General features: G+C 43.6%; 1 protein-coding gene across 1 annotated transcript in view; it reads left to right on the plus strand.

Moving 5' to 3' along the window:
* Positions 1-24,005, plus strand: part of APOB (apolipoprotein B) — a 39,795-nt gene extending 15,790 nt beyond the window's left edge. The window contains exons 17-29 of the mRNA XM_022574358.2: positions 653-820; positions 1,278-1,489; positions 4,023-4,205; positions 4,912-5,033; positions 7,950-8,160; positions 8,727-8,902; positions 9,025-9,212; positions 9,681-9,826; positions 11,615-11,988; positions 12,506-20,062; positions 20,440-20,554; positions 20,653-20,839; positions 21,745-24,005. Coding sequence (XP_022430066.2) covers positions 653-820; positions 1,278-1,489; positions 4,023-4,205; positions 4,912-5,033; positions 7,950-8,160; positions 8,727-8,902; positions 9,025-9,212; positions 9,681-9,826; positions 11,615-11,988; positions 12,506-20,062; positions 20,440-20,554; positions 20,653-20,839; positions 21,745-23,385 — 11,280 coding nt within the window. The 3' untranslated portion in view covers positions 23,386-24,005. The remainder of the gene's footprint in view (positions 1-652; positions 821-1,277; positions 1,490-4,022; positions 4,206-4,911; positions 5,034-7,949; positions 8,161-8,726; positions 8,903-9,024; positions 9,213-9,680; positions 9,827-11,614; positions 11,989-12,505; positions 20,063-20,439; positions 20,555-20,652; positions 20,840-21,744) is intronic.
* The last annotated feature ends 312 nt before the right edge of the window (positions 24,006-24,317 follow it).

Genomic DNA, 24,317 nt, shown 5'->3' on the forward strand with positions numbered 1-24,317 from the left:
ATTATTTTTTAAAATATTTATTTATTTATTTGGCTGTGCTGGGTCTTAGTTGCGGCCTGCGGGATCTTCACTGTGGCGTGCGGGATCTTTTAGTTGCAGCATGCACACTCTTTGTTGCAGCATGTGGATCTAGTTCCCTGACCAGGGATCGAACCCAGGCCCCCTGCATTGGGAGCACGGAGTCTTAGCCACTGGACCACCAGGGAAGTCCCAGCTCATCAGTTTTTAAAAATCGGTTTTACCATCATATATTGTGCTGCAAGTTAAACCCTCGTTTACGTTTAGACTCCAGAAATCAGAATTACGCCGTGCTATGCAGTGATATTTAAAGTTCATAAATCTCAGAGAACCCTGAGATCTCATAAATCTCAGAGATCTGAAATTTCTCATTTCAGAAATATTCTGAAATGCCTTCTAAATCACCAGTTGAAAACAACATGATATTTACACAGGGCAATTTTTTGTGTCCCAATTTGTTGAAATCAATAATCATTCATCTTTACTTATTAAACTATTCAGCTAATTAAAATATGCTGGTCCCTTCCTTTCTGGATAAAGAAGCATAACCATTGTCTAATGGTGGGGGGAGGTCGCATTTCACAAAGCCCACTTTGATGAGGCGTACTTTTCGTCTCCCCTGTCGGATCTACAGATTAAAGAGCTCGTAAGGAAAGGTTCAAAGGGCGACCTGTTTCTTCACTACATCTTCATGGACAATGCCTTTGAACTCCCCACCGGACTTGGATTACAACTGCAGGTGTCCTCCTCTGGAGTCATCACTCCTGGAATCAAGGCTGGAGTGAAACTGGAAGTAGCCAGTGTAAGACTCCGTCCACTTTTTCCTTCCGTAGGTTGTTCTTTTCCTCCAGGGTGGGTGTCTTGTGCAAGTTAAAAAATGTGTTTCCGGTTCAAGACGAAGTGCATCACCATTGGAATCACCTCATTAACTTTTACGACAGACGTTAGGCTTCCACTAGGATGCACCACCTTGCTAGTTCTGCTGGGGCACAGCAGTAGCATGAGAACTCAGCTGTTTCTGCCGTCCTTGTGTCTTGTTATGCTTCAAGTTAACTTGGGCACTTTGCTGTTCCTGGGTATCAGTCTGGCCCTGGACGACTGAGAACTTGGCTTTTCCTCCTACAAACGAATCTCAGTAACGTTTCCTCTGGTGTGAGCCATCCAGAGATATTTGCCCAGGGGTGGGAAGGATGGTTGATCTGACTGCAGGGGACTGAGGTTATTTAACAAAGCTGAATAGGTTGTTTTGTGACTTACAGATACAGGCAGAACTGGTGACAAAGCCATCTGTGTCTGTGGAGTTTGTGACAAGTATGGGCATCATCATTCCGGACTTTGCTAGGAGTGGGGTCCAGATGAACACCAACTTCTTCCATGAGACAGGCCTGGAGGCGAGAGTAGCCCTGAAAGCTGGGCAGCTGGAATTCATCGTTCCTTCTCCTAAGAGGCCAGTCAGGCTGTTCAGTGGCAGGTAATTCTTTCAGTTAGATCTGATGAGCCAGTTTGAAAGAAGGAATTATGACTACAGGGTTTGGCCAGGCTAGACAGCTGATTGAGATAATTCAGGCCCCAGTGGATCTGGGGGCGGTGGTGGCTGGAGAGAGAGAAGGTACTGGATTACCTATTTTTAACCTGGCCTAGACTCAGTATGTAATTACAGTTTCCTCGACTTTTCACATTTTATTAAGATGAGACTTAAGACCTACTGACTAATTAGTTGCTGTTAGGTTGTGTTTTCTTGTTGTTTGTTTTGAGAATGAAGAAGCACTAGCTATAGAGAAGTCATCTTTGGGAAATGGGTATTTTTCCCAGGAAAACCACCAAAGGACATACTGATTTGCAGTGGCTAGTTCAGTGCATAAAGCATGGAAGCCCTACTCTCCTGATGATGGGATGCTGCCTCCTATCGAGAGCTCCATTTTCAATGAAATCTTCAAACATTGATTTACCTTAGTTTCCATATTTTGGACACATTAATTTGTCCATTCAAATACAGTGAGGCAAGCAGTGACTATCAAGTGAGGGCTCGGTTAGAGGAAGCAGGAGAGGACCATGAAATTACGTATCACGGAGCCTGTGGCAGTTAGGGAAAACCTTCTGAAGAAAGCCACACTCGAGCTGATCCCTGGAAGCTGTGTCGGAGTTATGCAGACAGAAGAGAAAGGAATGAGTGTTCCCAGGCAAAGAGAAAAGCACATGAAATGGCCTGAAGGAAAAATGATACGGTTTGGGAACTACAAGAAATTCCATGAGGTCAAGTACACGGGGAACACGGGGAGAGAGGAAGTGAGAGGCTGGCAAGGGTCAGCCTTGTGAGCCGTCTTAGGGAGATTGGGCTCTTCTGAAGGCAAAAGTGTTTCAAGTGGGAGCATAAGTAAACTAAGGTCGGTGCTTTAGAAAACTCTGACTCCAGAGCGGGAAATGGGTGGAAAGGAGGCGTGACTGGCAACAGGGAGACCAGTCAGGAGCCTGTTCCAATCACATACAGGAGGGAGACGATAGTGGCCACACCCGACAAGGGCCAGGTTGACAGACGAGTGACCCAACCCCAGAAATCCTTAGGAGGTAGAAACACAAGTACTTGGTGATTGACTGACTGAACATGGTGGGCGTGGGGGGGGGGGCACGGAGAAAGAGGCAAGAGGAGTCAGGGGTGCCCTTCACTGAAATAAGGACTAAAGAGGAAGAGCGGCTGGTGTGGGGGACAATGACAAATTCTATTTTCAATACGCTGCACTGGAAGTCCTGTGAGCCAGCCGACGAGAACACCCAGGTGTCAGCGGACCAGTGGGTCTGAGCTCAGTGAAAAGGTCTGAGCTCTGAATACAGATCTGGGCATCACTGGCACATAGCGGCGGTTGAAGTCCAACAGTGATTAGTATAGAGTGAGGCATGAGGGACTGGGGCAGAAACAGGCAGAACAGACACACGAGAAGGGGAGAGGAATAAGCAGCAACGAGTGAGAAGGGGTGACCAAAGCCCTAAAGGGGCCCAGAAGCCCAGGAGTGGCCACGGGGTGGATCACCCCGTAGACAGGCCAACACTGGCACGTAGGGTCCCAGCCCACCAGCAAACGTTGGTCTTAGGGCACCCCCTAAGATGAGGAAACAATACTGAGAAAAGAACACGATATATCAAAGATCCTTTCATCCTTGGATGAAATCAGGACATTGTTGAACTTTCTGGCACTTACTAATTTTTTAAGTGCATACTTGGGAGGAGGATACCGTAATCTTTTCAGGGGGTTCGGACTCAAAAGTCTTAATCTGGCCATAAGTGAGCAACTCCACTGAATACTTCCAAGAGATCAAGGAAGACAAAGCCTCAAAATGTCCTTTGGAGCTGATTGGAGCTGCTGATGAAGGCAATTCCGGAAGCACCATGGGGGTGAAAGTCAGATCCCTGTTCAGTGAGACGGGTGTTGAAAGAAAGTGGAGACTGCAAAGGCAGACAAATTTCTTGACTGTGAGGGAGACGAGGGGGCTAGAAGGGAAGGAAAGGGGTGTGTGTGTGTGTGTGTGTGTGTGTACACACACAGTGGGAGAAGAGACTTGAGCGCGTTTAATGCTGGTGGAAAGAAGCTAGTAGAGAGAGATTTCAGATGAAAGAGAAGCAGGACACCTCTTATCCACACTTCAGGGAGGAAGGGGCAGCCCTGAGGTCAGATCCCAGTGATTGTTACTGACCCCTCTGAGCCTCTTTCCTCTGTAAAAGGAGACTCTTAATGCCCACTGTTGTGGAAATTACAGATAACAAATGTGATGAACTTAGTGCAGTGTCTTAGTGCAAGTTGTTTCGGGAAACATAAGAGTCACCGTGATTGTTAGCCTTGTTGATGTTCTTCTTACTATTCTTTGTTTCTGAGCAAATCAAAGAATCTGAGGTGGGTGTGGACAGAGGGGAGACAGAGGGCAGGATAAGGGGGCGTTTGTGCTGGGAGAATCAGTGATGTTCATTTCGGTCCGTGACTTGAAGATAACTCAGGTTTTTTCTTCCTTCACCAGTAACACATTGCATCTGGTGTCTACCACCAAAACAGAAGTGATCCCACCTCTCGTTGAGAACAGGCAGTCCTGGTCAACTTGCAAGCCTTTCTTTATTGGCCTGAACTACTGCACCACGGTCGCTTATTCCAACGCCAGCTCCACAGACTCTTCTTCCTACTACCCGCTGACTGGGGACAGCAGGTCAGAGACGTCTCAGTGTCCCCACCCAGCACGTGCTTACCTCCTACCTTATGGCAACCGAGCAGGGCCAAGAAAAAACGCTGTGTGTTGTAGATGTCACGTCACCAGCCTCAGGAATTTGCACTGTCCTTTGGTTATTTAGAACAGTTGTCCTTTGCCCAACACACCTGAAGGGTACCTACCTAACCTTTGAGTCTAGGGTGGGCGTCTTCATAGGTGGGTAGGAGTGGGGCGGTGCTGGAAGGTGAGGCGTCATGACCCCTAAGGGAGGTCTTCGCTCAAAAAATAAACAACAAGGGACTTCCCTGGTGGTCCAGAGGTTAAGCCTCCACGCTTCCACTGCAGGGGTCACAGGTTCGATCCCTGGTCGGGGAACTAAGATCCCACATGCTGCACAGTGCGGCCAAAATATAAAATAAAATAAAATAAGAGTTACAGGACAAGTCTTATCCTTGTTCTCAGCTTTGCTGACACAACCAACCAACTCCTGCTTGTCCAAAAACCCCAGGCACCCTGGGATCTGCCCTTGCCTTGGGCTTTCGGAGGGACTGAAAGGGATCGTAAAGATCGTCATTAGTTAAGGACAAGAGACAATGTTAAATAAGGACCAGATTTTTGTTGCAGTTGAGGCTGACTTGTTTTGGGGACGTTGTCATCATCATGAAAGCTCTAACATTCCGCATCACACGCATTGTAACATCTTTAGATTTGAACTGGAACTGAAGCCAACAGGAGAAGTAGAGCAGTATTCTGCCAGGGCATTCTACGAACTCCAGAGAGATGGTGAAGCTTTGGTGGACATGCTGAAGTTCGTAACTCAGGCAAAAGGCAAGTGCCCAGAAAAGGGCCCCTCTATCTCTGCCCTTGGTCTCAGGTCCAGGACTCACAAGCAGAATATATTTAATTTAATGTATTTAACAAATATTTACTGAGTGCCAGATAAGTGTCAGGCCTGTTCTGAGAGCTGAGGCTAGAATAGTAAACAATGGAGAGAAAGTCCGCATCCTTGTGGAGTTTATAGTAAACAACCAAACAAGTAAATATTCAGAAAGTCAGATTAGTGCTGGGGAGAAGAACAGAGCACAGAGGGGTCTAGGGAATGTCAGGAGTGGCAGCAAGGAGGAAGGATGGGGGAAGCCAGTGCCATTTGGAATGATAAGGGAAACCCTCACTGGTAAAGGGAGCATAAAAAAGAGACGTGAAGGAGGGAAGGGGATAAGCCATGTGGAAAGAGCATGAAGGAGGGAAGGGGATAAGCCATGTGGAAAGAGCGTTACAGGCTGAGGGGCGAGCTGGTGCAGAGGCCCTGAGGCAGGTGCATGGCTACTGTGTTTGAGGAAAAGGAAGGAAGCCAGTGTGGCTGAAGCAGGGAGATCAGGGAGGAAAATGGTAGATGAAGTCAGAGAGGTAGGTGGTTGTGAGGGAAGGATAGTCTTCTAGGCTGTGTAAGGATGTTAGCTTTTACGATGAGTGAAGTAAGAAGCTACTTTTTTTTTTTTTTAATTGAAGTATGCTTGATTTAAAATGTTGTGTTACTTTCAGGTGTACAGCAAAGTGATTCAGTTGTACATATATTCTTTTTCAGATTCTTTTCCATTATAGATTATTACAAGATACTGACTATAGTTTCCTGTGCTATACAGTAGATCCTTGTTTATCTCTTATATATAGTACTGTGTATCTGTTCATCTCAAACTTCTAATTTACCCACCCACCCCCTTTCCCCTTTAGTAACCATAAGTTTGTTTTCTATGTCTGTGAGTCTGTTTTGTCAATAAGTTCGTTTGTATTTTTTTTAGATTCCACATGTCAGTGATAGCATATGATATTTGTCTTTCTCTGACTTACTTCACTTAGTGCAATGATCTCTAGGTCCGTCCATGTTGCTACAGATAGCGGTGTTTCATTCTTTTTTGTGGCTGAGTGGTATTTCGTTGTATGTATATACCAGATCTTCTTTATCCATTCATCTGTTGATGGACATGTAACGTTTCTTCCATGTCTTGACTATTACAGATAGTGTTGCTGTGAACATTAGGGTTCACGTATCTTTTCAAATTAGAGTTTTTGTCTAATGTGGATATATGCCCAGGAGTGGGATTGCTACATCGTATGGTAAGTCTCTTTTTAGTTTTTTAGGAAACCTCCATACTGTTCTCCATAGTGGCTGCACCAATTTACATTCCCACCAACAGTGCAGGAGGGTTCCCTTTTCTCCACACCCTCTCCAGCATTTGTTACTTTCAGACTTTTTGATCACGGCCATTCTGACTGGTGTGAGGTGATACCTCATTGTAGTTTTGATTCGTGTTTCTCTAATAATTAGCGGTGCTGAGCATCTTTTCACATGCTTGTTTGCCATCTGTATGTCTGTTTAGTTCTTCTGCCCATTTTTTGATTGGGTTGCTTTTTTTGATATTGAGCCGTATAAACTGTTTGTATGTTTGGAAATTAAGCCGTTGTTGGCCGCATCGTTTGCAAATATTTTCTCCCAGTCTGTAGGTTGTCTTTCCGTTTTGTTTATGGTTTCCTTTGCTGTGGTTATAAGTTTGATTATGTCCTATTTGTTCATTTTTGAAGAAGCTACTGTTTGATTTATGTTTATGTTGAAGAAAGACTTGAGGGGGACAAGAGCAGAGAAACTAGTATGTAGGCCGTCAGAGTAATCCAGGCCAGAGATGGTGGTGTTTTGGGTTGGAGTGGTGATGGCAAAGGCGGTTGGACTCGGCCATGTTTTGAAGACTGGGCAGACAACAATCTGCTGATACAGTAGATGTTCAGGCTGAGAGAAAAAAGGCAATCAGGACGACTCGATGTTTTTGGCCTGAGCAGCTGAAGAACAGGGCTGCCACATCCTGAGATGGAGGCGCAGGTTTTAAATGTTCACTTTGTAAGATTTTTTATGTAGGAATAATATGTCACAAAATTCAACAAGGAAAACAAAACCCGCAGGAAAGGGGGGGGCGCACACAGGGGGCACATACTGAAGAAAAGTGTCAAGTAATGATTTTACAAGAGATATTAAATGGGTATTGACCCGTGAATTGAAGGAAACCTGGAAATCTTGTGACAAAGAAAGGAGGAGCCGGGGAGAGGGAAAGGCAGGGCAGGGTGGCAGCGAACCAGGAAGGGTGTCGTAGGCAGACGATCATACAGAGATGTCACGTGTGCCTGACACAGAAGGACCCCGAGCCCTTACTGGTCCCTGAACACGCTGAGTTTTTCTCATATCCGAACGTTTGCCTTTCTGATTCCCTCTGCCTGGAAGGCTCTCCCTGCAGAATGCAGCACGGCTCAGCCTCTCTCTTCATTCAGGTCTCTGCCCACATATCCTCTTGTCAGAACTTCTCTGACCACCACACGTGAAATAGCACCTGTTCTATCCCTTTCTCTCCTTTATCACCTTATCCAGTTTTACTTTTCTTCTTAACAAACATGTATTGCCACCTGACATAAATAATGTACTTGCTTATTGTCTGTACCCCTCCCATTAGAATGTCAGTTCCATGAGGGCAGGGGCTTCCAGTGCCAAGAGCAGTGCCTAGCACGTGATAAGCAATCAATAAATACTTAGATTGAACAAATGTGCAAGTACCACTGAGTTAAAAATTTAAGGTAAAATCCTGAACTGTGTCCTCATTTGAGCACATTAAGTACTTGAGGTTTCTCTGCCTTTTTCTCTCTCTTTCCTTCCTAAACACGTCTTCTGAATAGACATCCTGATTGTCTTGTACACTCTTCCAGGTGTGAAGCAGACCGAGGCTACTATGATGTTCACATATAACCGGCAGAGTAAGACTTTGTCCAGTGAAATCCAGATTCCAGATTTTGATGTTGACCTTGGGACAGTCCTCAGAGTTCATGATGAATCTGCTGAGGAAGAAAAGTCTTACAAGCTCACCCTTGACATTCAGAATAAGAAAATCACTGAGGTCACCCTCACCGGCCATATGAGGTAAGGAGGGCTCAAGGCGGGGTCTGACTTGAGCTGTGGGCCTTCGTGGCTCTTTCCTTTCTTCCTTTTCAGCTTGAAAGCTGACCAAGGGGTCTGCACTTTAAGGGGCAGACAGAGCCCTCAACACTGTGACCCTCTGCACGTGTCCAGTTGGATCTGCCTACCGTTCATTGGGTACTTACTATTCATCAGGCACTATACTGGGTACTTTAAAGAAATTATCTCAGCTCTCATAATAAACCGCAGATAGGTATGAGTTTCCCTGTTTTATAGATAAGGAAATGGTAGCTCGGAGGGGTTAAATAATTCGGCCAAGGCAGTAGAGCTAGTAAATGGTAGAGCAGGATTCAAACAGTTTTCGAAAACCTTCTCTCTCCCATACCTCCCTGGAGTGTCCTGAATCTGTAGTGAGTTAGCTTTAGAAGTTAAGGAGTTCAATCTCTGGTCATTTCTCTGAGCGATTCATGTATCTCGTTTTCATCGCCACAAGTGGAACTTGCATTGAACCCTGCCTATCTCTTTGGAATGAATGGAGTCACTGATGTCAACTTTTTCTTTTTCAATAGTTATGACAGGAGGGAAGAAGGCAAAATCAAAGGTGTCCTCTCCATACCCCATTTGCAAGCAGAAGCCAGAAGTGAGATCCTCACCCAGTGGTCTCCCTCAAAACTGCTCCTGCAGATGGACTCGTCTGCCACAGCTTACGGCTCAGCAGTTTCCAAGAAGGTGGCGTGGCGTTACGGTAAGCACGCCTTCCCCACGTGAGCACTTCCAAGAGCGCGGTGTACTCGATGGCAGTGTCGACAGCCACAGGTGGGAGCCGACCTGGCACTACTGACAACTATTTCACGTGTGTGTTTTCAGACGAAGAGAAGATTGAATTTGAATGGAACACAGGCACCAACGTGGATACCAAAAAAGCAGCTTCCAGTTTCCCTGTGGATCTCTCTGATTATCCTAAAAGTTTGCATATGTATGCCAGTAGTCTCCTGGATCACAGAGTTCCTCAAACAAACATGACTTTCCGGCACATGGGTTCCAAATTAGTAGTTGTAAGTACACATCAGCCAGTCAATAAATACACGTTTATAAGTGCTAATTACATAGTCAGCTCTGAGTTAGGTGAAAGAGTATCCAAAGATGGATAAGGCATGCTTCCTACCCCCAGGGAATTCCTGGGGAGAAAAAGAAGCACTCACGTATGCATAGTTACCCAGTTACACAAGGCTATGTCTTCAAATACCAAATGATTCTGCTAAGCAGAAGAGTTACCCAAGATATCACAGGGAGCTTCAGGACACTGACTAGGGGTTTGACTGTGCTACTTATTCCTTTTATAAAATACAGGAAGAGATTAATTACTGACAACCAAAATTCATAATTTTTATGATTTATTTTTTAACTTTGAGTATACCGTCCTGCTTAATGATCGAGCTGCCAAATATGGAATATCACCTGATGTTAATTGTGTTTGATGCCCATCCATGCCCATTGCTTTTAAAACTTCTATTATTTTGTAGGCAACAAGTACGTGGCTTCAGGAGGCATCGAGGAATCTTCCTTATGCCCAGAATTTACAAGATCATCTCAGTGGCCTACAAGAGTTGTACCTCCAGAAAATGGAATTGCCAGACTTCCACATCCCAGAAAACCTCTTCTTAAAAAGGTAAAAAGAGGAACCAGAAAAATTTCTTGAACCATGAAAAGTAAACGGAAGATTTTACTTAGCATGATTTAGACTTCTTTTAAATTTACATTTTTAAGGGAAACAAGGTAAGCATTTTAAGGAGATTAGTAACTGTCACATAAACATTGTGGCATTTTTGCATTATTAAATATGAGGTCAGAATGTGAATGCCAACCCAGTCAAAAAAAAAAAAAACCTAAGAAAGCAATTAGGAGATTCTGGTACTTTCACCCTAAGATGTTTTATTCACTTAGTTTTAAAACTGAATTTGAAAGCCATTCACTTTTCCTCTGCTATAAGTGAACTCGCCTTATGCTCAGGATCAGGATATACTCATAATCGTGAAGAATTCAAGAGTGGCTGGCAGACTTGTTGGCTACAGGCTTGCTGTTGAGCTCACAGGGTCAGAACAGCCATTGGGCATGGAATGAGGCACATTCTGAGAGCATATGTCACTTTAGCAAAATAGCATCATCCTTATGGGGAAGTCAGATTGGAAAATGCTCGGTCCCCTTCTGTACTTACAGAATTACATGTGATGCTTTGATTTCTGTCATGAAAATTTTAAACTCAGAGCATGAGCTGAAAAGACTACAGTCTGTTCTGGATTGACTGTTCTCTGTGTTATCTTCAGGGTTTAGAAAACAAGTGGCCTGTGTCACATGGGCCTTTCCACGGTCTGTGTCTGGGCAGCAAAGTTTAATAGACCAGATAAGTGTGTGAAAGGGCTAAAATCCACCAAAACAGTCATATGGACAAAATATGAAGATAAGAGAAAAAAAGTGGCAGCTTCAGAGGACCCAGGAACCTCTTCCTTCACTCCTAGTGTTTCCAACCGACAGTCTTGTCTGTGCTGTGCTGAAAAGGCAGGACCACAGGACCTTAGAAATGGATGGGGCCTTATCAAGCATGGGATCTTATCATGAATGTTGGGATCTGGATAGGCAGCATCCAGTCCTTGACGGAGTAATGCAATGAATAGTTATTTGTTTACTACACTTACACTCTACCATCCTACTTTCCTCTTGTGAGTTGTCAAAATAGTCCATTGTATGTGCATAGTACTGAAAAGATTGCAAAGTGCTTTTAGGTATTTTTTCTCATTTCCTATCCAAGACCAGTTCTGTGAGATCAGCAGAAACGGTACTATCACCCCCACCACACAGATAACATCACTGAGACTCAGAAAGGCGAATTCACTAGCATAGCTCCCACTGATTGCTGATACTAACATTATAACTCAAGATTACTGATGCCCATGCCTGTGCTCTTTCCACATGTCAAGATGCCTCAATTCAGTTGAGCAGATACGTATCAAGTATCCCGTGTGCAGTACTAGATTAGATTAGGTGCAGTGAGAAAATCAAAACTGGATAAGGTGTAATCCTTCCCCCCACAGGAAGACACTGTGTAGACACTGACAACTGAACAAATAAGTGCTAGTTATATAAGCAGATTATGAAAAGATCTTTGAGATAGGTGGAAGCGACTGTGTCACTATAAGAACAAGAGAAATTGACTGTGACTTAGATGGGATGGTAGAAATAAGGACACAGCTCTTGGGAGGGATTTGAACGGATGTGAGTGTTTGTTTGTAGGTAGAGGTTAAAGCCAAGGGACACCAGGCCCCGGGAGCAGCAGGAGGAACAGTGCAGTGCAGGATTGGAAATGAGACACATGCACTATTGCTTAGAAGCTCAGGTGGCAGAGAACTTCGAGGGCTTGCTGTCTTGACTGTGGGGACATTGTCTTTGCTCTTCATTTCAGTGACGGTCGGATCAAATACACCCTGAACAAGAACAGTGTGAACATTGAGATCCCGTTGCCTTTTGGTGGCAAATCCTCCAAAGATCTAAAGATGTTAGAGACTATTCGGACACCGGCCCTCAACTTCCAGCCTGTGGGATTCCACCTGCCATCTCAAGAGTTCCAAGTCCCCACTTTTACAATCCCCAAGTTGTATCAACTGCGGGTGCCTCTCTTGGGTGTTCTAGACCTCTCCACAAATACCTACAGTAACTTGTACAACTGGTCCGCCTCCTATACTGGCGGCAACACCAGCACAGACCCCTTGAGCCTCCAGGCTCAGTGCCATGTGAAGGCAGACGCCGTGGTCGACCTGCTCTCCTACCATGTGCAAGGTGAGCCCTGCCCAAGGGGAGGTTCACAGAGCGAATTTGCTGCCGGTTCCAATGGGCTAGCCTCCTCTGGGAAGGGAAAAACTTGGGCTTTCTTGCAGACATTGTTCTTGCTACTTGGAACCCTATTCTTTTTCCTTCCTACCTTCCTTCCTCCCTCCCTTCCTTCCTTCGGAAATATTTATTAAACACCTATGTATCAAGTATTCTACTAGGCAGTAACAGAGAAAACAGATAAACTGGCAATTAGAATTCAGTGTGAGAGGTGCTGTGACAGGGTATAGTGTGTGTAAGGTACAGTGGAGGACAAGGGAACCCAGCAAGGTCTGTGGTGGTCAGGGAAGGCCTCCAGGAGGAATGCCTTTTGCTATCAGATTTTGTGCTCATGTTATAAATGGAGGAGACTGTTGCGCAACTGACCCAGACCGATGGGACTTCCTTATTGAAAGACTTTCAACACAGAAATTGTTGTGGAAGTGCATGACTTCATTTAACCAATGTGTTTTGATTTTTATGCTAGGATCTGCAAAAACAACGTATGACCACAGGAATACACTCACGTTTTCAGGTGATGGGTCTCTACACCACAAATTCCTGGATTCACATGTCAAATTCAGTCACGTAGAGAAAACTGGAAACGATCCAGCCTCAAAAGGTTTTCTGACATTCGATGCATCGAGTGCCTGGGGACCACAGATATCTGCTTCAGTCCATTTAGACTCAAAAAAGAAACAGCATTTGTATGTCAAAGAGGTCACGATTGATGGGCAGTTCAGAGCCTCTTCGTTCTATGCTAAAGGTGTATATGGCCTGTCTTATCAGAGGGATCCTACCACTGGCCAGCTAAGTGGAGAATCCGACATGAGGTTTAACTCCTCCTACCTCCAGGGCACCAACCAGATAACAGGAAGATATGAAGATGGAACAGTCTCTATTACCTCCACCTTGGATCTGCAAGGTGGCCTTATGAAAAATACCGCTTCCCTGAAGTACGAGAACTACGAGCTGACTCTGAAATCTGACACCAATGGGAAGTATGAGGACTTTGCCACTTCGAACAAGATGGATCTGACCTTCTCTAAGCAAAGTGCATTGCTACGTTCTGAGTATCAGGCTGATTACAAGTCACTGAAGTTCTTCACCCTGCTTTCTGGATCACTAAACTCCCGTGGTCTTGAGTTAAATGCTGACATCTTGGGCACTGACAGAATTAATAGTGGTGCTCACAAGGCAACACTAAGGATTGCCCACGATGGAATGTCTACCAGTGCAACGACCAACCTGAAGTATAGTCCCCTAATGCTGGAGAATGAACTCAATGCCGCGCTTGGCCTCTCTGGGGCATCCCTGAAATTAACAACAAATGGCCGCTTCCGGGAACACCATGCAAAATTCAGTCTAGATGGAAGAGCTACCCTCACAGAGGTGTCACTGGGAAGTGCTTATCAGGCCATGATTCTGGGGGTCGACAGCAAAAACATTTTCAACTTCAGAATCAACCAGGAAGGACTCAAGCTTTCAAATGACATGATGGGCTCATACGCTGAAATGAAACTTGACTACACAAACAATCTGAACGTTGCAGGGTTATCACTGGACTTCTCTTCCAAACTTGACAACATTTATAGCTCTGACAAGTTTTATAAGCAAAATTTTAATCTACAGTTACAGCCCTATTCCCTGGTAACTACTTTAAACAACGACTTGAAATTCAGTGCTCTGGATATGACCAACAACGGAAAATTACGGCTTGAACCTCTGAAGCTGAATGTGGGTGGAACCATAAAAGGAGCCTACCAAAATAATGAACTAAAGCACATCTACACTGTTTCTTATGCTGACTTATCAGCAAGTTATAAAGCAGACACCGTAGCTAAGGTGCAGGGGGCAGAGTTTAGCCATCGGCTCAACACTAACATCGCCGGGCTCGCTTCAACCGTTGACATCAGTACAAACTACAATTCGGACTCCCTGCATTTCAACAATGTTTTCCACTCTGCAGTGGCCCCATTTACAATGACCGTCGACACGCATACAAATGGCAATGGGAAACTGGTTCTCTGGGGACAACACACTGGGCAGCTGTATAGCAAATTCCTGTTGAAAGCAGAACCTTTGGCCTTTACTTTTTCTCATGATTACAGAGGATCCACAAGTCACCATCTCGTGTCCAGGAGGAGCATCAGGACTGCTCTTGATCATAAAATCAGTGCCCTGCTCACCCTGGCCGAGCAGACAGGCACCTGGAAACTCAAGACCCAGTTGAACCAAAATGAATACAGCCAGGACTTCAGTGCTTACAACACTAAAGACAAAGTTGGTGTGGAGCTCAGTGGACGAGCCCTGGCTGACCTCACTGTGCTGGACTCCCCTACTACAGTGCCACTTCTACGCAGTGAGCCCGTCAGTGTAATTGACGCTTTAGAGCTGAGGGATGCTGTTGACCAGCCCCAAGAATTCACTCTTGTTGCTTCTGTAAAATATGATAAGAACCAAGATGTTCACACCATCAACCTCCCATTCTTTAAAATCCTGCCAGAATATTTTGAGAAGACTCGAGAGGTAGTTATAGGTGCACTGGAAGCTATACAGAAAGAATTGAAACACATCAATATTGATGAACGCGTGAGGAAATACATAGCAGCCTTGGACAAACTCCCACAGCAAGTTAATGATTATCTGAATGCATTCAACTGGGAGAAACGAGTTTTGAGTGCCAAGGAGAAACTAACTGCTTTCACAGAAAATTACAGAATTACAGAAAATGATCTGCAGATCGCATTAGACAATGCCAAAATCAACCTTAATGGAAAACTATCTCAGCTACAAACATATGTGATACAATTTGATCAGTATATTAAAGATAATTATGATTTACATGATTTTAAGGCAGCTATTGCTAAGATTATTGATCGAATCATTGAAAAATTGAAAACCCTTGATGAACATTATCATATCCGTGTAACTGTACTAAAAGAAATCCGTGATCTGTATATTTTTATTGAAAATGTTGATTTTAACAAAATTGGTAGTACTGCATCTTGGATTCAAAATATGGATACTAAGTATCAAATCAGAATCCAGATACAAGAAAAATTGCAGCAGCTCCATGCGCAGATTCAGAATGTAGACATCCAGCACCTTGCGGAAAAGGTCAGACAACAGGTTGAAGCTGTTGATGTCAGAGTGCTTCTAGATCAGTTGAGAACTACAGTCTCATTTCAAAGAATAAAGGAAATTATTGAGCATGTCAAATACTGTGTTACACATCTTTTTGAAGATTTTGAAGTAATTGAGGAAATCAATGCTTTCAGAGTCATGGTCCATGAGTTCATTGAGACATATAAAATAGACCACCACATCCAGGTTTTAATGGATAAGTCAGTGCAGTTGGCCCACCAATACAAGCTGCAGGAGACTGTTCAGAAGCTAAGCAGTGTCCTACAACAAGTCAAGATGGCAGATCTTGTTGAGGAATTGATTGGGTTTACCGACCATGCTCTCAAGCAGCTTGAAGCATTGTCTTTTAAACAATTCATTGAGGAAATAAACAGATTCCTTGACATGCTGGTAAAGAAGTTAAGGTCATTTGATTACCACCAGTTTGTAGGTGAAACCAATAACAAAATTCGTGAGGTGACTCAGAGAATCAATGGTGAAATTCGGGCTCTGGGACTCCCACAGAAAGCTAAAGCACTACAACTGTTCACAGAGGACGTCAAGGCCACAGTCTCAGTCCATCTGGAAAACCTAAAGGCCACCAAAGTAACCTTGTTCTTTGATTGGTTACGGGTTTCTGTAGTTCACATGAAAGCCAGATTCCAAGACACCCTGGAAGATATACGAGACCGAGTGTATCAAATGGATATGCAGCAGGAAGTCCAGCGATACCTGTTCCTAGTTGGCCAGGTTTACAGCACACTTGTCACCTACATTTCTGATTGGTGGAATCTTGCTGCTAAGAACCTTACTGACTTTGCAGAACAGTATTCTCTCCAAGACTGGGCCAAAAACCTGAAAACATTAGTAGAACAAGGGTTCACTGTTCCCAAAATCCAGACCACCTTTGGGACCATACCTGCCTTTGAAGTCAGTCTCCGTGCCCTTCAGGAGGCTACATATCAGACTCCTGACTTCATTGTCCCCCTGACAGATCTGAAGATTCCATCCGTTCAGATCAACTTCAAAAAGTTGAAAGATATAAAAATCCCATCCAGGTTTTCCACGCCAGAATTTACTGTCCTCAATACCTTCCACATCCCTTCCTTTACAGTTGACTTGGTAGAAATAAAAACAAAGATCATCAGAACCATTGACCAAATGCTGAACAGTGAGCTGCAGTGGCCAGTCCCGGAAGTGTACCTGAGGGATCTGAGCGGGGTGGACACGGTTCTTGCTAGAATCCCTGTGCCAGACTTCCATTTACCAGAAATCACAATTCCAGAATTTGTCATCCCACATCTCAATGTTACAGATTTTCAAGTTTCTGACCTTCACATACCAGAATTCCAGCTTCCCCACATCTCACACACAACTGAAGTACCTACTTTTGGCAAGCTGTATGGCATTTTGAAAATCCAATCTCCCCTTCTCATATTAGATGCAAATGCTGACATTCAGAATGTAACTGCTTCAGCAAACCAGGCAGAGATTGAGGCTTCTGTCACTGCCAAAGGAGAATCCAAATTAGAAGTTCTCAATTTTGATTTTCAAGCAAACGCACAACTTTCAGACCCTAAGATTAATCCACTGGTTCTGAAGGAATCTATGAGGTTCTCCAGCAAGTACCTGAAAATGGAGCATGAGAGTGAAGTGCTATTGGTTGGAAATGCTATTGAGGGGAAATCAAACACAGTGGCAGGTTTACACACAGAAAAAAATACACTGGAGCTTAGTAACGGTGTGCTCGTCAAGATAAATCATCAGCTTGCCCTGGACAGCAACACAAAGTACTTCCACAAATTGAACATCCCCAGACTGGACTTCTCCAGCCAGGCTGACCTGCGCGGTGAAATCAAGACCCTGTTGGAAGCTGGACACCTAGCATGGACTTCTTCTGGAACAGGGTCCTGGAAATTGGCCCGCCACAAATTCTCAGATGAGGGAACACATGAATCCCAAAGTAACTTTACTGTGGAAGGACCCATCACGTCCTTTGGATTATCTAATAAGATCAACAGCAAACACCTAAGAGTAAACCAAAATATAGTTTATGAATCTCGCTTCCTCAACTTTTCTAAATTTGAAATCCAGTCACAAGCTGAATGCCAGTACTTGGGCCGCAGTGTTCTAACTGCTAAAGGTATGGCACTGCTTAGAGAAGGGAAGGCAGAGATAACTGGCAACCATGATGCGCATTTAAATGGAAAGGTTATTGGAACTTTGAAAAATTCTCTTTCCTTTTCAGCACAGCCACATGCACTTACCGCATCCACAAACAATGAAGGGAACTTGAGAGTTAGTTTTCCATTAAAATTGACAGGGAAGATAGACTTTTTGAATAATTATGCACTGTTTCTGAGTCCTAGTGCCCAGCAAGCAAGTTGGCAAGCAAGTGCCAGGTTCAATCAGTATAAGTACAATCAAAATTTCTCTGCTGGAAACAATGAGAAAAGCATCGAAGCCCACATAGGGATAAATGGAGAAGCCAACCTGGATTTTTTAAACATTCCTTTAACAATCCCTGAAATGACTCTACCTTATACAAACCTCACAACACCCCAGGTGAAAGATATCTCCTTATGGGAAAAGACAGGCTTGAAGGAATTCTTGAAAACAACAAAGCAATCGTTCGATTTAAGTGTAAAGGCTCAGTATAAGAAAAACAAAGACAAGCATTCCATCCCAGTTCCTCTGGCTGTATTTTATGCATTTATCAATCGTAACATCAATTCCTTCAACAGGCATTTCGAGACAGTCAGAAACAAGGCATTAGATTTTTTTATCAAATCCTACAATGAAGCAAAAATTACATTTGATAAGTACAAGGTTGAAAAATCCCTCAACCAGCAACCCAGGATCTATAAAATTCCTGGATACACTATTCCAGTTACCAACATTGAAGTGTCTCCATTCACAGTGAAGATGTTGACATTCGGGTATGTGATCCCCAAAGAGATCAGTACCCCCAGCATCACCATCCCGGGTTCTGGCGCCTACGTGCCCTCATACACATTAGTCCTGCCATTCCTAGAGCTGCCAACCCTTCATGTCCCTAGGAATCTTCTTGAGCTTTCTCTTCCAGAGTTCAAGGTATTGGGTACCACAAACAAAATTTTAATTCCAGCCATGGGCAATATTACCTATGATTTTTCCTTTAAATCAAGTGTCATCACACTGAATACCAATGTTGGTCTTTATAACCAATCAGATATTGTGGCTCATTTTCTTACTTCCTCTTCTTCTGTCATTGATGCACTGCAGTACAAATTAGAGGGCACCTCAAGTTTGACAAGGAAAAGAGGGTTGAAGTTAGCCACAGCTTTGTCTCTGAGTAACAAACTCGTGGAGGGCAATCATGACAATACTATTAGCTTCACCAAGAAAAACATGGATGCATCCATGACAACAACTGCAAGAGTCCAAATTCCACTTTTGAGAATGAATTTCAAGCAAGAACTTAATGGAAATACCAAGTCAAAACCTACTGTCTCTTCATCCATTGAATTGAATTATGATTTCAGTTGGCCCCATGTGTACACTACTGCTACAGGGGCGTTTGACCACAAGCTCAGCTTAGAATGTCTCACCTCTTACTTTTCCATTGAGTCATCTACCAAAGGAGGTGTCAAGGCTTTTATCCTTTCAAGGGAATATTCAGGAACTCTTGCCAGTGAGGCCAGCACTTACTTGAATTCCAAGGGTACTCGATCTTCTGTGAAGCTGCTAGGAGCTTCCAAAGTAGATGGTATCTGGAACCTTGAAGTAAAAGAAAATTTTGCTGGAGAAACCACTCTCCAACGCATATATGCCATCTGGGAACAAAATACGAAAAACCATTTACAGCTAGGGGGCCTCTTTTTAACATCTGGAGAGCATACAAGCAAAGCCACCCTGGAACTTTCCCTGTGGGAAATATCAGCCCTTGTTCAGGTCCGTGCACGTCAGCCCAATTCCCTCCTTAATATCAATTACCTTGGCCAGGAAGTGTCCCTGAATGCTAACACTGAGAATCAGAAAATGAGCTGGAAAAGTCAGGTCCAGGTTCATTCTGGGTCTCTCCAGAACAACATACAGCTTTCCAATGGCCAAGAAGAGGCACGCCTTGACATGGCAGGCTCCTTAGAAGGGTACCTATGGTTCCTCAAAGATGTTGTCCTACCAGTTTATGACAAGAGCATATGGGACCTCCTAAAGCTGGATGTAACCACCACCAACGATAGGAAACAGTATCTCCGTGCTTCAACTGCCCTTGTATATACCAAAAACCCCAATGGCTATCCTGTTTCTATCCCCGTGCAAGAATTGGCTGATAAATTCATTATTCCTGGACTGAAACTAAATAACCTAAATTCCGTTCATGTCACACCTACATTCCACGTCCCCTTTACAGATCTTCAGGTTCCATCCTACATACTTGACTTCAGTGAAATAAAAATCTACAAGAAGCTAAGTACTTTGCCATTTGCCCTCAACATACCAACACTACCCAAAGTGAAATTCCCCAAAGTTGATGTGTTAGCACAATATTCTAAACCAGAAGTCTCCTCAGTTCCCTTTTTTGAGATAACTGTGCCTGCATCTCAGTTAACTGTGTCCCACTTCACCCTTCCAAAAAGTATTTCAGTTGGCAGTGCTGTTTTGGATCTAAATGTGGTGGCCAGCAACACTGCAGACTTCGAGTTGCCAACAGTCACCATGCCTGAGCAGACTGTTGAGATTCCGTCCATGAAGTTCTCTGTACCTGCTGGAATTTTCATTCCTTCCTTTGGAACACTGACTGCACGTTTCGAGGTGGCCTCTCCCTTGTATAATGCCACTTGGAGTGCTGGTTTGAAAAATAAAGAAGATCACGTTGAAACATTCCTGGATTCCACATGCAGCTCCACCATTCAGTTCCTGGAATATGACCTAAACGGTAAGGAAATTTCCTGCCTCCCCACGCGCTTTATTTCTTCAGTGCGAGTTGTGAATAAATAATTATGTATTTAGATATGACTCGAAGCCAAATTGCTCTCTATAGCAAAATTGAAAAGAGGCGGGAAGGAGACACATGTATACCCCACATGTGAAAACCATCCTTTTGAAAACCTACTGACGTTGCAGAAGAATAGTTTCAGAGAAAATAGATTTTTCTGTAATCATTTTAGGACTAAAAAGGTCTCCTGTTTTTTTAAATGAGGACCGTATGTTTCAAACATATAAGACAGTTAAGATGGAATTCTCTGTTTTCACAATGAAAATGTGTATATCCTGCAGTTACTAATCTAATGAAATACAAAATCTCCTGTACAGTTGTGGGAACGCACAAAATTGAAGGTGGCATGTTAGTTTGTCAAACTAACGGATCATTTGCACACCATGACTTCAGTGCAGAGTATGAAGAAGTTGGCAGATATCAAGGACTCGGGTATGGAACTTCTGTTTTCATCTCTTTTCCAGTCATTGTGATGTTTGCCATCTCCACATCCCTTTCGTGACAGCCCATCTGCTTTCTTTTGCTTTCAGGTACTGGAATGGAAAGGTCGACATTAACATCACCAGCCCGACATTAACTGATGTCCGTCTGCGCTACCAAGAAAGCGAGAACCACCACTCCTCCTCAGTAGCCTCCCCAGCCATAGGCACTCTGGTCATCGACGTGAAGAACATTAACGATACCTTATTGAGATGGAACCTCTACTACCGCCCTCAGGTGAGTCCCATCTAGTGGGTTACACACCCCAAGAGCAAACAGAGAATATGGGCAGGTAATACAAAGTATTACCTAGGGGCTTTCCCAAACTAGGTGAAACACAAGCAATGAGCGGGTTGAACTTCTCTTCTGAGGAGCTATTCTCCAGAACATATTAGGAGTCTTTTATTGATTGTATTAGATGCACACATGACCTCATATTACCACTATTATTTTATTACATTTGGGCAGTTCTAGAAAGATGAGAGTTTTGCCTCATCACCTAAATCATGGAAAAACTCTGCCATATGCTGAGTACATTTTTCAGACTGGGGCTTCTTGGAGTATTTGAGGCTTCAAAATTCTTCCCCACAGTAGGATTGTTAGATATGCCAGGTTTCTCTCACGTACTTTACAAGCTCTGCCAGGGCCCAATCAAAGATGCCATTAGTAGAGGAGAGAAAATAATTGGGTTCTGTCACTAAAGTTTATCACAGGCTTAGAGGATGGATGGCCCCTGATATTGGGCTTCTAGGTCTCTGCTCGGTGGGCCCTGGACTTTTTTCTTTTTTGTTACTTCTCCTTTCTCTGAATTAGTCTTTCCCTGTGATTTTCTCCCCGTTCTTTTCCTCCTTGTCCTCTTCTGATCTTCAGGCCTAGAAAGGCCTGAATGTTAAATGTTACTGGGTAGATGCCTTACATAATTTTGTCCTTTCTGGGGCATGTGTTAAAGGGGAATTAACAAGAGTGTATTTGTTTAACCGTAAGACAAACACATGAACTGACATATGAAAGATAAATCCCCATCAGAATATGAAAGATCCTCTGATCTTTACTTTTAACTGCTAATGAAGTTTTAGTGTAGTATATTATGAAATCAAGATAATTGAAAACATGTTCTTTTCATCCTTTTTTGCTGGTTTTAGTCCTCTCCAGATAAAACACTCAACATAGTCAAAATTGAGATGAGGGCCCCAGAATCGGATGATGAAGTTCAGATTAAAGCTAACTGGGAAGAAGAAGCAGTGTCTGAATTGCTAAGCTCTCTCAAAGACAATATGCCCAAGGCCATGGGGGCCTCTTATGACTATGTCAACAAGTACCACCAGGAGTACACGGGACTCGATCTGAGAGATGCTTCTTTAAAACTGAGAAGAGGTTTGCAGAACAGCGCTGAGCAGGTGTATCAAGGGGCCGTGAGGCAGATTGATGAGGTGGACGTGGGGCTCCGAAGGATAGCCAGAGGCACCACTAGAACCTACCAGCAGTGGAAGGACAAGGCCAAGAGTCTGTACCAGGAACTGTTGGCTCAGGAGGACCACAGTGGTTTCCAGAGACTCCAGAAGAAGGTGTTTGACAGCTTAATAGGAGTTACTCAGGAATACAATGTGACAGTCAACCGTGTGATTGACTCGTTCATTGATTTCCTGAAGTCCACCAGATTCCAGCTCCCAGGAAGAGCCGGGAACTACACTGAAGACGAACTCTACACTATGGTCCTGAAGAAAGTAGGTAAGCTACTGTCCCAGGTACATTCAAAGATCCATAGTGGGTTAGAAATACTGTTTTCCTATTTCCAAGACCTGATGGAGAAATCTGAATTAATCAAGGACCTAAAGAATAAATTTCCCTTTGATTCAGTGTACTATCAACTAACAGGTATAGGCTCAGAGTATGGAAAACTGTTGAAATCTTTATCACAAGAGATCCAAAAGGCACTTAGTGACCTCCAGTCTGTCAAGACTACAGAGATGCTAAGTAATCTTAAGAGGTTTCTACAAAGCATTTTCCAAGAGATAGAAGAAGACCTTAAACGCTTGAAGGAGAAGAAATTTACTGATCTCATTAATGATATCCAACACGACATCAGCACAACCTTCGACATATTCATTTCATTTGTTTTTAGACTCCTGAAAGAAAACCTAGGTCATAACTTTGGTGAGTTTAATGAACTTGTTCAAAACAAACTTCAGGAAGCCTCTCAAGAGTTACAGCAGCTCCATCAGTATGTGCAGGCTCTTCGCAAAGAATATTTTGATCCAAGTATGGTTGGCTGGACAGTGAAATATTATGAACTTGAAGAAAAGTTCATCGACCTGATCAAGAACCTAGTAGATGTCCTTAAGGACTTCCATTCCAAATACACTGTCAGTGCTGCTGGCTTTGCTTCCCAACTCTCAAGTCAGGTTGAGCAACTGGTGCAGAAAGATTTCCAGGAATATCTGAGCATCCTTGCCGATGCAGATGGAAAAGGGAAAGAGAAGATTGCAGCGCTTTCTACCAGTGCTCAGGAAATAATTAAAAGCTGGGCTGTTGCAGTGAAGGAAATCATCTCTGATTACCGCCAGCAGTTCACATATAAACTACAGGATTTTGCACACCAACTCTCTGATTACTATGAAAAACTCATTGCTGAGTCCAAAAGACTGATTGACCTGTCCACTCAAAACTACCACATGTTTCTGAGATATATCGTGGAGCTACTGAAAGAGCTACAGTTGGCCACAGTCAATGGCATGAGCCCCTACATAAAGGTTGCTCCAGGAGAGTTTACTATCACCTTCTAATTTTTTATAGCAATTCTCATTTATTCTTCTGCTCCAATTAAACTTCCACATAGTAGGGAAAAAATTCAAACTGTATGTATTAATATAATCATCCACCAAGCCAGCCCTGTAGCAGGTAGCTGACTACAAGCAGAAACACATATGAACTGGACCTGCATCGAAGCTGGCATCAGATCTCTGAAGGTCTCTGAACTCTGGGAAATGGCATTTTTTGCAAGTTAAAGAAAACCAGGATCTGAGTTATTTTGCTAAACTTTGGGAGAGCGAGAACAAATAAATAAATTCTTTATTGTGTATCATACCACTCAATGTGACTCATTCATATTGAAAGATAGAGAAATGAGGTAATTTATTCAAATGTCTGGCATTTCAAAACCTCTAGAACACACACTGTTTTGAGTGATAGGGGAAAAGGAGAATTTGGGGAGGGAAACACTTTGCCACCTTGAAGAAAGTAACTGATCTCAGAGACTATTTGCCAAGTGAGAATGAACAACTATTTGTAAAGGCTTTCACATAATTTGACCCACAGGAGCATCTCATTATGTGCCACACAACCTTCCTCACCAACCAGTCCGCTTTTGCCAGGCAAGGCGCTCTGCTAGGCTCTGAGATAAACCATCAGGCCCTTTATTTGACTCACCTGCCAGCAGTGGAAAAGGAATGGCTAAGAAAGAAGTCCTAACGGCAAGGGCTTCATGGCAGTAGGGATCCCAGAAGGCTCCCTGCAGCTCGGCCAGGATCCATTCGTGGCAGAGGAAGTAAGGGTAGGAGAGGAGACTTGGGACATGGGTTCCTAACATTTCTGGGACCAAGCATACATTAATGCTCTTGAATTTCTTTATTTCTCCAAACTTAATATCCGGTAATCCTAAGTGTAATCAAAACCCAAGCGTTTCCCCTACTACATCCACTCACCTCAAACTCTGATT

Source organism: Delphinapterus leucas, chromosome 13 (assembly GCF_059928025.1).
Source record: "Delphinapterus leucas isolate spDelLeu-1000000601 "Yukka" chromosome 13, BTC_Dleu_Yukka2, whole genome shotgun sequence".
Classification (NCBI taxonomy): Eukaryota; Metazoa; Chordata; class Mammalia; order Artiodactyla; family Monodontidae; genus Delphinapterus; species Delphinapterus leucas.